Source organism: Oncorhynchus tshawytscha, linkage group LG15 (genome assembly GCF_018296145.1).
Source record: "Oncorhynchus tshawytscha isolate Ot180627B linkage group LG15, Otsh_v2.0, whole genome shotgun sequence".
Lineage (NCBI taxonomy): Eukaryota > Metazoa > Chordata > Actinopteri > Salmoniformes > Salmonidae > Oncorhynchus > Oncorhynchus tshawytscha.
In genome coordinates this window covers 12636287-12653334 of record NC_056443.1, presented here as the reverse complement: position 1 = coordinate 12653334, position 17048 = coordinate 12636287, and the positions used below count along the sequence as shown (strand labels likewise).

The window sequence follows — 17048 nt, the reverse complement described above, 5'->3', positions numbered from 1 at the left end:
CAGTTCTCTGCTGCCAATGACTGGAACGAAGTACAAAAATCTCTGAAACTGGAAACACTTATCTCCCTCACTAGCTTTAAGCACCAGCTGTCAGAGCAGCTCACAGATTACTGCACCTGTACATAGCCCATCTATAATTTAGCCCAAACAACTACCTCTTTCCCTACTGTATTTATTTTATTTATTTATTTATTTTGCTCCTTTGCACCCCATTATTTTTATTTCTACTTTGCACATTCTTCCACTGCAAATCTACCATTCCAGTGTTTTACTTGCTATATTGTATTTACTTTGCCACCATGGCCTTGTTTTGCCTTTACCTCCCTTATCTCACCTCGTTTTCCCACATCGTATATAGACTTGTTTCTACTGTATTACTGACTGTATGTTTGTTTTACTCCATGTGTAACTCTGTGTTGTTGTATGTGTCGAACTGCTTTGCTTTATCTTGGCCAGGTCGCAATTGTAAATGAGAACTTGTTCTCAACTTGCCTACCTGGTTAATAAATAAAGGTGAAATAAAAATAAATAAATACAAATTTCAATGACAGTTATTTGTATCAACATTTTAACTTTTTATAATAATGAACAAATGTATTTACAGGGTAACATATTTCTTTCTAGGGCACAACATATATCTCATTCAAATTCATATAGGCTATATCTCAATTGATTTTAAAATCTTATTTTCTGGTGCTCCTAAATTTGATGTTGTGCTTCTAACTTTTTAAAGTTAGGAGCACCAGTGCTACCAATGATTATTTTGTCATTTAGAGCCCAGTACATTTATTCAAACACCCTCATCGGCCTCTCCTCTCTCGGACCAACCGAGGAGAAGGTACAATATTTCTGTCCTCAGCCCCTCAACGAGCTCTCCTCTTAATCAGTGTAGTGGCCCGTCCAATCCAACCCCACACTGCTCGGGCAAAAGAAGCCTTGCTCTCTTTTTCACCTGCCTTGATGGGAATCAATATATAGACTCTGACATTGCTACAAGTAAATAAAGGGATCAGGAGAGTAAAATGACATAAGGGGAGTCTGGATTTATGCAACACATTAAAAACATCACATCGGCCCCCTGTGAATCTGGATCAATTGTGCTGAGAGGAATATTTTGACATGGAATTGAGATTGTGAAGAGGATTTTATTGTCGGTGTTCGTTGTCTCCTTGCGGACCGGGTGGAATGATAGGACTTATAAAACTGGGCAGTTGGGAAGATTAAATGTATCCTGTCCTCCACTTGAACAAACTGCTTCTGAGATGTGCAGCAATCAACCAGCAGAATAACTCTTTTGTAATGGCAATACAGAGAGTAAACAGATAATATATTATTCTGAGGATTCAGTATGTTGTAGCTGACTCATTGGATAGATCATCTTGCAGAATTTCTATCAGGATTCAATTCCAGAATTCGGCTGCATTGGTTGTGATGGGTCTCATTTGGATTATCCTTCTCGAGAGGTGACCGTCAGGAGTAGAGATTGAGACTTGACACATTAAGGACAGGGATTGTGTTGGACGGAAAGACTCAATAAGAACTCAATAAAATAAACTAATTAGATTTCAGTAACTTTAAAAAATGTTTTCTCTGTCCTATTCTCTTCCAGTGGACTGGCTACTCCTTGTGTGTGATACAGGAAGAAACAGAACAAATAACACTGGTTTTAGGGGACAAAGCGGAACCAGACACACAGGCCATGACACAAATTTCAAACCCCTGTGTCGACGCAGTGCGCTCGGGTGAGGTGTATGTGGTGGGGGATTACATGTCATGATGTCAGTCCTTCTACTCACTATTAGACACACACACACACACACACACACACACACACACACACACTCATACACATATTGAGGCCATCAGAGAAATAGCAATAGCATTGGCTTGGGGGGAATAGGAAAAATGTGTTACATTCACGGCATACTGACACTGCTGACAGAAGGAACGTCAAAGGTAACTTGATAACGACAAGAACATAAGAGAGATTTCATGGACGTATCCATGCCAACGCATCAGATAATGTGAAGCATAAGGTATAAGAAATGATTCACTGACATGACATCACTGAGCTCTTCCAGCAGTCTTTCTGACAAAAACAATGCAATCACAACCCTTACTATATGCTTGCAAAATGTACTGGTTAGTTTGAATGTTTGAATCTGCAATGTATCTTCAGTATCGGTGATAGCATAGGCTTATTTCAGTGGCTAATATGTCCAACTCTGGTCTACACACCACCTGTATATTGTGAGGGAAAAATGACATATTTACCAGATTTATTTGATATTATTCATTTTTAACTAATAGCAAGACATTTATGTCCTACTAGTGTCTGTGTTTTTATGGTCTCCACTCTAGTTCTCTGCAGCTAATCTGGGTGTATAGTCAGTCACCAGAGATGGCTTGAGCTGACAAATGAGTTAAAGACTGCATTACATAGACAAGAATGTGTTTAACTAAGGGTTGGCTTGGGAGTAGAACAATCCCTCATTGTCTAAAATCATTCTTGCATCAGAGAAACTAAGCCAAGACAACCCACTTGCAGATAACGACAGGATGAACCCAGATGATGCCTGCATCATGGGATGGGTGGAACCAATCATGACTAAGCATTTTTAGTGTCAGCTTTATATAGTACTCTGCATTTGTGTAAAGGTTAGGTTACTCGGTCCAACACTCAAGGGTGTGGGGTCGACCAGCCTCATTATTGCAATTATTAATCGATATTAAATAAAGATGGTTGTTTGAAGAAATTGTCAAATCTCTCTTAGTACTGAATTTCCACAACATTTTCCAAATACTTGACCACATACTGTAAAGGGATCACTCCAGACTTGTTCTAAACTATGTAAAAAGCTCTTACCGTCCACACAGGCTGGCATGGCTCTTGTCGTCCCAGCGATCTGTCCCTTCTTACAGGCGCACCGTGCAGTCTGTCTGGCGATGGTCCGTCTGGGCTGACTGCTGTCCCTGTCCAGCATCACAATCTCACATGTCCCTGCCGCCAGTTGACCTGGAAGTGGCATCACATAGAAAATACATTGTCAGAGTGGCAGAACATATTCTCTTGGGAAAAAAGGTGCTAAGTAGAACCATATAGGGTTCTTCAGTTTGTCCCCTTAGGAGAACCCTTTTTGGTGCTAAATAGAAACCTTTGCAGAGAGGGTTCTAACTAGAACCTTTAGAGTTCTGTATATGGTTCCAAGAACCTTCTATGAAGGGTTCCACCAAGAACACTTTCATCCTCTAAAGGTTCTTCCTAGAACCCTCTATGAACAGTTCTACCAACATTATTAACAACATTTAACTCTTTATGCCAATCCATTACATACAGTATATCATAAGGCCTTTCTTTGAGGGGCTAGTTATACCCTAAATGCGTCCGCATATAAGGTTTTGTTTGTCCCAAGCAGAACCTGGCTAGGCAAAGCGAATGTCTGTGCCTCGCATACTTCCTAAAAAAAGAAAGGGTCTTTTTGTGGTCAAGTTTAAGGAACTCCTTTGTCTGCAGGGAGAAACTTTGTAGTAGAGCAGTGGGAAAAGAGGGAGGCGCATCGGGGCTAGTCGCATTAGAAGGGGTGGGAGATTAGGATATGTTGAACGGGCAAGGAGGCATGGCTGAGTCAAATAGGAATCCTGAATTAATAAAGTGGTCTTTACAGTTTTTTTTGTTTTTTTTTTACAATTGCTTACACACTAAAAGTGGTGCTTGAAGCACACTCAGTGCAACCATTTAACTCATGTTCCTAATCTTCAGACCAAGTCTGCAAAACTGCAGGCCATTATCTGCTTTACACTTAGTTTGCAATTGTAAAACACACTTTTTGCAAAACACTAAACACAGTTCTCTACATGAGACATATCATTCAAAATTAACAGGTCCTGTGTTTCGTTTGGAAAACACCGCCATTCAAAATGCCACACTCATTTGCCGATTACCTACATCCAGTGCTCACGTGTGAAAACACTTACAGCTAATTACTTTACTTAGAAATCAGAGCTTGAGCACTATAAATTGGCTTCAGGTAGGCTTTCTTGATATGGACAACAATGGAGGCCAATTTTGGAGAGAGGGTTAGAGGAAGAGGAGTGGGGGGGACGAGGAGTGGGAAGAGGAGGAAGGAGAACAATCACATATCCGGTCCACTTTGGATGACCATGTGGTCAACCATGGTTTGAGTTTCAGGGAGGCTGGGCAGAGGGTCCAGCCTAACTTGAGCTGCTACACTGCAGCAAGTGTCATCTGGACATTTTGAAATGAGAACAGGTAAGTAAAGCTACCTTCTATACCATGCTACTGCACTTACAGCACTACATTAACATTTATATTAACATACTGAAAGAAATCCTGCACCCTAACCATTCACATGATTTTGCAGAATTGCTACACAACGCTTCAATGGAGGAAGAAACCAGCTGTTCACAGCAGAGTAGGAACAACACATAATGAATATTGTCATTTCAAACAACCGCATAAGTTTACGACAACTGCAACACCACATCATTGACAACAGTATTCCATAACACATAGGGTAAGTTTACCTGCACTTAGTGGTCTCCTGGAATGCCATCAGATTAGTATGAAGCTCTACAGAGTACCATCTGACAGTGACACAACTGTGCTATAAATATGTACAAGTAAGCTATACTATCCTGTCATTGGTATTCCAGTGTATTGTGCTACATATTGACTGCTCTGTCTAATCATACTGTCATACAATAATGTCTTGTCTGTTTCAGAGTTTTGGAACTAGACGATGCTGCAGCGCATGATTTCGTCTACATTGATGAGGTCTGCTTCAACCTAGTCAAAACAAAACGCAGGAGAAGAAACCTCATAGGACACCGCGTCAATGTCCCGGGACAGCGTTGTGGCAACATCACAATGTGTGCAGCCATTAGTCAGAACAGTCTTTCATCATGCCATGCTTAGTCCTTGCAAAACTACCCACATTATCACCGTCCTTGACACCCAGCATAATTTCTCATTCCCAATGGCCAGAGCAGTCCAGGTTTGTTGTCATCTGGGACAATGGAAGTTTCCACCGGGCTGCCCTGGTCCGCAATTGGTTCATTGACCATCCGCAAGTTTTGATGCTCAACCTGCCACCATATTCTCACATTCTTAACCCAATGGAAGATATATGATCGCCAACCCCACCAACGCATACCCCTACTCCAGGCGATGGAGGAGGCCTGTGGTGACATAGACAAGGGGGCATGCCAGGGCTGGATACGCCGCTCCAGACATTACTTCCCCCGCTGTTTAGCCAGTGAGAACATTGCTTGTGATGTTGATGCGGCACTGTGGCTAGACTCTAATAGGAGACGGGATGCACCCGATTGCTTTTTTTTATTTATAGTAACAAGCCTGTTTTTTTTCTTTATAGTAACAAGCCTGTTTTTTTTCTTTATAGTAACAAGTCTGTTTTTTTCTTTATAGTAACAAGCCTGTTTTGTTTATTTATAGTAACAAGCCTGTTTTTTTTCTTTATAGTAACAAGCCTGTTTTTTTTCTTTATAGTAACAAGCCTGTTTTTTTTCTTTATAGTAACAAGCCTGATTTTTTCTTTATAGTAACAAGCCTGTTTTGTTTATCTTCTACTGTATTTGTTTTGGCTGTTACTGTTCATCCTGAAATCTGGATGTAAAAAAAATACTTGTCATTTTTCCCCAGCCTTGCATTTCTGTTAGTGTAAAGATATACTGAATATGCATACATACTGTATATTTGTGCAGGTACATGTGAGTGCTATGACAAACTTCAGTGGACTCCACTGAACATGCAAAAGACACATGAAAGAAGTCATTTATCACATCCGTGTGTAGTTGGGAGTGTATAAGAGCTAATCATTTGATGGTTTGTGTGTAGAGTTTTGATGCAAAAAAACATAATTTGGAGAAGAGTTAAAATACTTTTGAATTAAGTGTTTGGTTTTGCAAGAGATGTTTTGGGATGTTGTGTGTAGTCTAGAGAAAAGGTGCCATAGTTTCAGATATCATGTGTAAGCAATTGTCAAACTGTAAAGAGTTCAGCCATGTGCTTCTTGTCAGCAACAACCACACCAACTTGAAAACTTCTTATGGCTGGAGGGCAGTATTGAGTAGCTTGGATGAATAAGGTGCCCCGAGTAAACTGCCTGCTCCTCAGTCCCAGTTGCTAATATATGCATATTATTTGGATAGAAAACAATCTGAAGTTTCTAAAACTGTTTGAATGATGTCTGTGAGTATAACAGAACTCAAATGGCAGGCAGAAACCCGAGAAGAAATCCAACCAGGAAGTGGGAAATCTGAGGTTGGTCGATTTTCAACTCAGCCCCCATTGAGGATACAGTGGGATATTGGTCATGTTGCACTTAAGGCTTCCACTAGATGTCAACCGTCTTTAGAAACTTGTTTGATGCTTCTACTATGAAGGGGGGCTGAATGAGAGGGAATGAGTCAGAGGTCTGCCAGCAGCCACGTGCTAGTCATGTGCATTTCACATGAGTGGTATCTCCTGTTCCTTTGCTTTTCTGAAGACAAAGAAATTCTCCAGTTGGAATATTATAGAATATTTATGTTAACATCCTAAAGATTGATTCCATACATCGTTTGACAAGTTTCTACGGACTGTATCGGAACTTTTCGTCAGCAACTAGTGAACACGATTCATGAGTTTTGATTTGTTTACCAAACGCGCTAACAAAAGTAGCTATTTGGACATAAATGATGGACATTATCGAACAAATCAAACATTTATTGTGGAACTGGGATTCCTGGGAGTGCATTCTGATGAAGATCATCAAAGGTAAGTGAATATTTGTTATTTCTGACTTCTGTTGACTCCAACATGGCAGATTTATGTATTTGTCTGAGCGCCGTACTCAGATTATTGCATGGTTTGCTTTTTCCGTAATACTTTTTTAAAATCTGACACAGCAGTTGCATTAGGAGAAGTGTATCTATCTAAAGTTCCATGCATAAGACTTGTATTTTTATCAACATTTATAATGAGTATTTCTGTAAATTTATGTGGCTCTCTGCAAAATCACCGGATGTTTTTGGAACTACTGAACAACGCGCCAATGTATACAGATTTTTTTATATAAATATGAACTTTATCAAACAAAACATACATGTATTGTGTAACATGAAGTCCAATGAGTGTCATCTGATGAAGATCATCAAAGGTTAGTGATTCATTTTATCTCTATTTCTGGTTTTTGTGAATCCTCTCTTTGGCTGGAAAAATGGCTGTGTTTTTCTGTGGCTTGGCTCTGACCTAACATAATCGTTTGTGGTGCTTTCAAATAAAGCCTATTTGAAATCGGACACTGTGGTGGGATTAACAACCAGATTACCTTTAAAATGGTATAAGATACTTGTAAGTTTGAGGAATTTTAATTATGAGATTTCTGTTGTTTTGAATTTGGCACCCTGAACATTCACTGGCTGTTGTCATATCGATCCCGTTAACGGGATTTCAGCCCTAAAAATTTTTAAGGGACAATGGTAGCTGTGAGGAGGGTTTATGCAGGTCTTTAACCGTTTTCCAGAACTTCTTGGTTCGGCTCAGAGATTGGGCCCACATCGTGCCAATGTGGAAATGTTTGCCTTTGAAAAGATAGGCTTATTTAGTGAGGGCTGCCCTAACCAGATATGGGCTGCCCACACTGGGCCAATGTGAAGCCGATGACCAAAGGCGTATCTGCCCAATGTGGGCAACCTACATGGGGACAATATTTTAATCTGTATTGGGCCCACATCTCCTAATGTAGAGATCTTTGCTGGGCCTCGTCTTCCAAAAATAATTATTCAGATGAAAACAAATCTTGGTAGAACCCGATCCCTCTGCAAAGAAACATTTTGGAACCCTTTTTTCTAAGAGTGTAAGCTCATACACATTGCAGAAGTGTGCGCAGTATTGTTCTATGAGGCAAAGCATGAACCTGCTCAGTGCATATGTAAAAAAGCAGACTAGGAGAGGACGCACATTTTGAGTATTGAGATGCACCCAATGTTGAGAAAAAGCTAATAAAGGAACCTAGACAATTGCTTAAGAGGGCATTTTGGAGGAATGTGTTTTATTCTAATACTTAATAGACCACACAGACTTTACCCCATGGTATTTGTTATTAATTTCTCATTAATTGTAAATGTTTTATCACCCTACCTCCATGGTCGTGTTGCATTCACTAGCCATGAACAAAATATATGAATACTGATGAACCCTCCAATCACAGCACAGTGTCCCCTTCACTTCCTGAGTTATTCAATCAGGTGACCTCTGACCTTTAATCAACCTCTTGCTGCTCACCCATCAACCGCACACGCACACACACACACACACACACACACGTATGTATATACAGTGGGGCAAAAAAGTATTTAGTCAGCCACCAATTGTGCAAGTTCTCCCACTTAAAAAGATGAGAGAGGCCTCTATTTTTTTTAATCATAGGTACACTTCAACTATGACAGACAAAATGAGGAAAAAAATCCAGAAAATCACATTGTAGGATTTTTTATGAATTTATTTGCAAATTATGGTGGAAAATAAGTATTTGGTCACCTACAAACAAGCAAGATTTCTGGCTCTCACAGACCTGTAACTTTTTCTTTAAGAGGCTCCTCTGTCCTCCACTCGTTACCTGTATTAATGGCACCTGTTTGAACTTGTTATCAGTATAAAAGACACCTGTCCACAACCTCAAACAGTCACACTCCAAACTCCACTATGGCCAAGACCAAAGAGCTGTCAAAGGACACCAGAAACAAAATTGTAGACCTGTACCAGGCTGGGAAGACTGAATCTGCAATAGGTAAGCAGCTTGGTTTGAAAAAATCAACTGTGGGAGCAATTATTAGGAAATGGAAGACATACAAGACCACTGATAATCTCCCTCGATCTGGGGCTCCACGCAAGATCTCACCCCGTGGGGTCAAAATGATCACAAGAACGGTGAGCAAAAATCCCATAACCACACAGGGGGACCTAGTGAATGACCTGCAGAGAGCTGGGACCAAAGTAACGCCAGGGACTCAAATCCTGCAGTGTCAGACGTGTCCCCCTGCTTAAGCCAGTACATGTCCAGGACCGTCTGAAGTTTGCTAGACAGCATTTGGTTGATCCAGAAGAAGATTGGGAGAACGTCATATGGTCAGATGAAACCAAAATAGAACTTTTTGGTAAAAACTCAACTTGTCGTGTTTGGAGGACAAAGAATGCTTAATTGCATCCAAAGAACACCATACCTACTGTGAAGCATGGGGGTGGAAACATCATGCTTTGGGGCTGTTTTTCTGCAAAGGGACCAGGACGACTGATCTGTGTAAAGGAAAGAATGAATGGGGCCATGTATCATGAGATTTTTCCATCAGCAAGGGCATTGAAGATGAAACGTGGCTTGGTCTTTCAGCATGACAATGATCCCAAACACACCGCCCGGGCAACGAAGGAGTGGCTTCGTAAGAAGCATTTCAAGGTCCTGGAGTGGCCTAGCCAGTCTCCAGATCTCAACCCCATAGAAAATCTTTGGAGGGAGTTGAAAGTCCGTGTTGCCCAGCAACAGCCCCAAAACATCATTGCTCTAGTGGAGATCTGCATGGAGGAATGGACCAAAATACCAACAGTGTGTGAAAACTTTGTGAAACGTTTGACCTCTGTCATTGCAAACAAAGGGTATATAACAAAGTATTGAGATAAACTTTTGTTATTGACCAAATACTTATTTTCCACCATAATTTGCAAATAAATTCATTAAAAATCCTACAATGTGATTTTCTGGATTTTTTTCTCATTTTGTCTGTCATAGTTGAACTGTACCTATGATGAAAATGACAGGTCTCTCTCATCTTTTTAAGTGGGAGAACTTGCACAATTGGTGGCTGACTAAATACTTTTTTGCCCCACTGTCACGAATATTACCGAAGGTGACTCCCCTTCTTGTTCGGGTGGCGCTCGGCGGTCGTCGTCGCCGGTCTACTAGCTATCACCGATCCTTTGTTCTGTGTTCGTTTGCTTTTGTCTAATTGGTATCACCTGTTTCTTGTTTGGTTGTTAGGGTGGGGTTATTTAAGTTTGTTCAGCCCGCTTCTGTTTCGTGCGGGCTTGTTCGTCTGTTTTGTGTTAGAGTGTATTTTGTTTGCAATTTGGGTTTCGCGCTGTCCGTTAATATTTCTGTTCATTTGTTTTCCTACTTTTGTTATTTTTCCTGGACATTAAAGCGTGTTTTTCCCCACATCCTTTTGCTCTCTGCGCCTGACTCCACACCTCTTCACTCATTGCACGTTACAGAAGCCCGCACCTTATTATGGAGTCAGCAGGAGCAGCGACCACTCCTCTTCCAACGATGGAGGAGAGAGTCCTTCATCACACGTCCATCCTCCATCGCATCGGATCAGCAATGGATCAAATGATGGAGAGGATGGATCGTTGGGAGAGGAATGGTTTCCCTACTACCCCACCGACCCTCCCACCAGCAACTCTACCATCTCCCCCATCGGGATCCGGTTCCAGCGCTCTGCGCATTACGCCTCCGAGGGAGTACGATGGAGCAGCGACGGGGTGCCAGGGATTCCTGCTTCAACTAGAACTCTACCTGGCCACCGTTCGGCCGGCTCCCTCGGACGAGGAGAGCGTGTGTGTCCTCATCACATGCCTTACGGGTAGAGCCCTTGAGTGGGCCAATGCGGTCTGGAACGGGCCCGACTCAGCGAAGGGCAATTACCCGGAGTTCACCCGCCGTTTCCGGGCCGTGTTCGATCACCCTCCAGAGGGTCGAGCGGCGGGTGAGAGGTTGTTCCATCTCAGTTAGGGGACGAGGAGCGCGCAGGACTTCGCGCTGGAGTTCCGGACCTTGGCCGCTGGAGCAGGGTGGAACGACAGGGCCCTGATAGACCATTACCGGTGTAGCCTGAGAGAGGACGTTCGCAGGGAGCTGGCTTGTCGGGACACTACACTCAGCCTGGATGGACTGATAGACCTGTCGATCCGGTTGGACCATCTGCTAGCTGCTCGCGGACGTTCTGAAAGGGTCCTGTCAGTTCTACCTCCTGACCCTCCCGCTCCTCTCCCGATGGAGCTAGGAGGGACCGCGTCTAGGGAGATCGGAGGAGGAGGCTCCTCCCGTACCAGTTGTGGCCGGAGAGGGCACACGTCTGGTCGGTGCTGGAGGAATTCATCTGGGAGTCGAGAAGGCAGGCAGAACACTCCTCGGTCACCCCAGGTGAGTAAGCACCACACTCTCCCAGAGTTTTCCTGTTGGTCACATGTTCTTATTAATTTGTTTCCTTAATTATTCTCCCTCTCTCAAGCATAAGGCACTGGTAGATTCAGGTGCAGCTGGGAACTTTATAGATCGCGGACTCGCTCAGAGGTTGAGGATTCCGTTAGTAAAAGTAGACCCCCCTTTTCCCGTGCACTCTTTAGATAGACGACCATTAGGGTCAGGGCTGGTGAGGAAAGCCACAATTCCGTTGGAGATGATTACGCAGGGGAATCACAAGGAGCGAATTAGTCTGTTCCTTATCGATTCACCTGCGTTTCCGGTGGTGCTGGGGATTCCCTGGCTAGCTATTCACAATCCTACGATTTCCTGGAAACAGGGAACTCTCCAGGGGTGGTCTGATGAGTGTTCAGGCAGGTGTGTAGGGGTTTCCATTGGTGCGACAACGGTGGAGAGTCCAGACCAGGTTTCCACCGTGCGCATCCCAGCTGAGTATGACGATTTGGCTATCGCTTTCAGTAAAAAGAAGGCGTCCCAATTACCACCCCATCGTCAGGGGGATTGCGTGATAAACCTCCAGGTAAACGCTGCACTCCCCAGGAGTCATGTGTATCCTTTATCCCAGGAGGAGAAGGTGGCTATGGAAACATATATCACCGAGGCTCTGGGACAGGGGTACATTCGGCCCTCCATGTCACCTGTCTCCTCGAGTTTATTTTTTGTGAAGAAAAAGGATGGTGGTTTGCGTCCGTGTATTGATTATAGAGGTCTAAATTCCATCACGGTGGGTTTTAGTTACCCACTACCTCTCATTGCTACGGCAGTGGAATCATTTCACGGAGCGCAGTTCTTCACGAAACTGGATCTCAGGAGTGCGTATAATCTGGTGCGTATTCGGGAGGGAGATGAATGGAAAACTGCATTTAGCACTACATCTGGCCATTATGAGTACCTCGTCATGCCATACGGGTTAAAGAATGCTCCAGCTATATTTTAATCCTTCGTGGATGAGATTCTCAGAGACCTGCACGGACAGGGTGTAGTGGTGTATATTGACGATATTTTGATCTACTCCACTACACGCACTGCGCATGTGTCTCTGGTGCGCAAAGTTCTTAGACGACTGCTGGAGCATGACCTGTACGTGAAGGCGGAGAAATGTGAGTTTTCTAAACGATCAGTTTCCTTCCTGGGTTATCGCATTTCCAGCTCAGGGTTGGTAATGGAGGGTGACCGCGTAAAGGCCGTGCGTAATTGGCCGACTCCGACCACCGTAAAGGAGGTGCAGCGGTTCTTAGGGTTTGCCAATTACTACCGGAGGTTTATCCGGGGTTTTGGTCAGGTAGCAGCTCCTATTACCTCACTGCTGAAGGGGGGGCCGGTGCGTTTGCAGTGGTCAGCAGAGGCGAACTGAGCTTTTCGTAGGTTGAAGGCGATGTTTACTGAGGCACCGGTGTTGGCGCATCCGGACCCTTCTTTGGCGTTTATAGTAGAGGTGAACGCATCTGAGGCTGGGGTTGGAGCGGTGCTCTCACAGCGTTCGGGTGCGCCCCCGAAGCTCCTGTGCCTTTTTTTCGAAGAAGCTCGGGCCAGCGGAGTGGCATTATGATGTGGGGGACAGGGAGTTGTTGGCTATGGTTGAGGCCCTGAAGGTGTGGAGACACTGGCTTTGAGGGGGCTAAGCACCCTTTCCTTATCTGGACTGACCACCGTAACCTGGAGTATATCCAATCAGCTAGGAGACTGAATCCTCGTCAGGCGAGGTGGGCCATGTATTTCACCAGATTTCGTTTTACTATCTCGTATCGACCAGGTTCCCTCAACACTAAGGCCGACGCGCTGTCACGACTCTATGACACTGAGGACAGGTCCATCGATCCTACTCCCATCATTCCGGCAGCTAAGCTGGTGGCACCAGTAGTATGGGAGGTGGACGCGGACATCGAGCGGGCGCTAAGGGAGGAACCTGCGCCTCCACAGTGTCCGGAGGGTCATAGGTACGTGCCGCTCGCTGTTCGTGATCAATTGATTCGATGGGCTCATAGTCTACCCTCGTCGGGTCACCCAGGTATTTCTAGGACAGTGCGAGGTCTTCGGAGGAAGTACTGGTGGCCCACTTTGGTGAGGGATGTGCGATTCTATGTCTCCTCCTGTTCGGTGTGCGCCCAGAGTAAGGCTCTGCCACGAGGTAAATTACAACCTCTCCCCGTTCCACAACGGCCATGGACCCATCTATCGGTGGATTTTCTAACTGACCTTCCCCCTTCTCAGGGTAACACAACGATCCTGGTTGTTGTGGATCGGTTCTCTAAGTCCTGCCGTCTTATCCCATTGCCCGGTCTCCCTACGGCCCTACGGACTGCAGAAGCTCTTTTCACCCATATCTTCCGGCACTACGGGGTGCCCGAGGATATAGTTTCTGATCGGGCCCCCAGTTTACCTCCCATGTATGGAGGGCATTTATGGAACGTCTGGGGGTCTCGGTCAGCCTGACATCAGGGTATCACCCGGAAAGTAATGGGCAGGTGGAGAGAGTGAACCAGGAGGTGGGTAGGTTTCTGCGGTCGTATTGCCAGGACCGGCCAGGGGAGTGGGCGAGATACATTCCCTGGGCAGAAATGGCCCAGAACTCACTAAGCCACTCCTCTACCAACATGTCACCATTTGAGTGCATGTTGGGGTACCAGCCGGTCCTGGCACCTTGGCATCAGAGCCAGACTGAGGCTTCTGCGGTGGAGGAGTGGGTGCAGCGCTCTAAGGTAACCTGGAGGGTTGTCCAAGAGTCATTACGCCAAGCGAGTGTAAGGCAGAAGAATAGCACTGACCGTCACCGCAGTGAGGCCCCCGTGTTTGCACCTGGGGACAGGGTCTGGCTCTCGACCCGAAACCTGCCCCTCCGCTTGCCCTGCCGGAAGCTGGGTCCGCAGTGTATAGGGCCATTTAAAGTCCTGAGGAGAATAAACAAGGTTTGTTATCGATTATTACTTCCTTCGTATTATCGTATTAACCCCTCGTTTCATGTGTCTCTTCTCAGGCCGGTGGTAGCTGGTCCCATGCAGGAAGGTGAGGTTCCGGAGGTCCCTCTGCCCCCTCTGGACATCGAGGGGTCCCCGGCGTACACTATACGAGCTATTCTGGACTCGAGACGCCGGGTGAGGGGCTTGCAGTACCTCGTTGACTGGGAGGGGTACGGTCCGGAGGAGAGGTGCTGGGTTCCGGTGGGGGATATTCTAGATCCATCTATGTTGAGAGAGTTCCATCGCCTCCGTCCGGATCGCCCGGCGCCTCTGCCCCCGGGTCGTCCCCGAGGCCGGCGTCGGCACGCTGCGGGAGCTGCGCGTCAGGGGGGGGGAGTACTGTCACGAATATTACCGAAGGTGACTCCCCTTCTTGTTCGGGTGGCGCTCGGCGGTCGTCGTCGCCGGTCTACTAGCTATCACCGATCCTTTGTTCTGTGTTCGTTTGGTTTTGTCTAATTGGTATCACCTGTTTCTTGTTTGGTTGTTAGGGTGGGGTTATTTAAGTTTTTTCAGCCCGCTTCTGTTTCGTGCGGGCTTGTTCGTCTGTTTTATGTTAGAGTGTATTTTGTTTGCAATTTGGGTTCCGCGCTGTCCGTTAATATTTCTGTTCATTTGTTTTCCTACTTTTGTTCATGTTATTTTTCCTGGACATTAAAGCGTGTTTTTCCCCACATCCTTTTGCTCTCTGCGCCTGACTCCACACCTCTTCACTCTTTGCACGTTACACCCACTGTATGTATATATACAGTGGCAAGAAAAAGTATGCAAACCCTTTGGAATGAATTGGATTTCTGCATAAATTTGTCATAAAATTTGATCTGATCTTCATCTTAGTCACAATAATAGACAAACACAGTGTGCTTAAACTAATAACACACAAAGTATTGTATTTGTCTTGTCTATATTGAATACACCATTTAAACATTCACAGTGTAGGTTGGAAAAGGTATGTGAACTCCTAGGCTCCTAGGCTAAGCTAATTTGAGTCAGGAGTCAGCTAACCTGGAGTCCAATCAATGAGACGAGATTGGAGATGTTGGTTAAAGCTGCCCTACCCTATAAAAAAACCCTCAAAATTTGAATTTACTATTCACAAGAAGCATTGCCCGATATGAACCATGCCCCGAACAAAAGAGATCGCAGAAGATTAAGAATTGTTGACTTGCATAAAGCTGGAAAGGGTTACAAAAGTATCTCTAAAAGCATTGATGTTCATCAGTCCACGGTAAGACAAATTGTCTATAAATGGAGAAAGTTCAGTACTGTTGCTACTCTCCCTAGGAGTGGCCGTCCGGCAAATATGACTGCAAGAGAACAGCGCAGAACGCTCAATGAGGTTAAGAAGAATCCTAGAGTGTCAGCTAAAGACTTACAGAAATCTCTGGAACATGCTAACATTTCTGTTGACGAGTCTACAAACCGTAAAACACTAAACAAGAATGGTGTTCATGGGAGGACACCACGGAAGAAGCCACTGCTGTCCTAAAAAAATCATTGCTGCATATCTGAAGCTCGCAAAAGAGCATCTGGATGTTCCATAGAGCTACTGGCTAAATATTCTGTGGACATATAAAACTACAGTTAAGTTGTTTGGAAGGAACACACAACACTATGTGTGGATAAAAAAAGTCACAGGAAACCGACATCAAAACCACATCCCAACTGTAAAGTATGGAGCATCATGGTTTGGGGCTGCTTTGCTGCTTTAGGGCCTGGGCAGCTTGCTATCATCAATGGAAAAATGAATTCCCAAGTTTATCAAGACATTTTGCAGGAGAATGTAAGACTATCTGTCCGCCAAGTGAAGCACAATAAAAGTTGGGTGATGCAACAGGATAACGACCCAAAACACAGAAGTAAATCAACAACAGAATGGCTTCAGCAGAAGAAAATACGCCTTCCGGGATGGCCCGGACAGAGTCCTGACCTCAACCCAACCTCAACTCGATTTCACACCAGACATCCTAAGAATATTGCTGAACTGAAACAGTTTTGTGAAGATGAATGGTCCAAAGATCCTCCTGACCATTGTGCAGGTCTTATCCGTAACTACAGAAAACATTTGTTTGAGTATATTGCTGCCAAAGGAGGGTCAACCAGTTATTAAATCCAAGGGTTCACATACTTTTCCCACCCTACACTGTGAATGCTTACACATTGTGTTCAAGAAAGAGATGAAAATGTATAATTGTTTGTGTGTTATTAGTTTAAGCAGACTGTGTTTGTCTATTGTTGTGACTTAGATGAAGATCAGATCAAATTTTATGACCAATTTATGCAGAAATCACAGTAATTCCAAAGGGTTAACACTGTGTGTGTGTGTGTGTGTGTGTGTGTGTGTGTGTGTGTGTGTGTGTGTGTGTGTGTGTGTGTGTGTATATATATATATATCTCTATACTCAGAAGGAAAAAATGTCCCCTCACTGTCAACTGCATTTATTTTCAGCAAACTTAACGTGTAAATATTTGAATGACCATAACAAGATTCAACAACTGAGACATAAACTGAACAAGTTCCACAGATACAGTATGTGACTACCAGAAATGGAATAATGTGTCCATGAACAAAGGGGGAGTCCAAATCAAAAGTAACAGTCAGTATCTGGTGTGGCCACCAGCTGCATTAAGTACTGCAGTGCATCTCGTCCTCATGGACTGCACCAGATTTGCCAGTTCTTGCTGTGAGATGTTACCCCACTCTACCACCAAGGCACCTGCAAGGTCCAGGACATTTCTGGGGTAAATGGCCCTAGCCCTCACCCCCCGATCCAACAGGTCCCAGATGTGCTGAATGGGATTGAGATCCGGGCTC

At 44.5% G+C, this 17048-nt stretch overlaps 1 protein-coding gene across 2 annotated transcripts in view; it reads right to left on the bottom strand.

Moving 5' to 3' along the window:
* Positions 1–17048, bottom strand: part of LOC112214426 (chemokine-like protein TAFA-5) — a 166994-nt gene that overhangs the window by 66174 nt on the left and 83772 nt on the right. For both annotated transcript variants that reach the window (XM_024373145.2, XM_024373146.2), the window contains exon 2: positions 2867–3016. In XM_024373145.2, coding sequence (XP_024228913.1) covers positions 2867–3016 — 150 coding nt within the window. The remainder of the gene's footprint in view (positions 1–2866; positions 3017–17048) is intronic.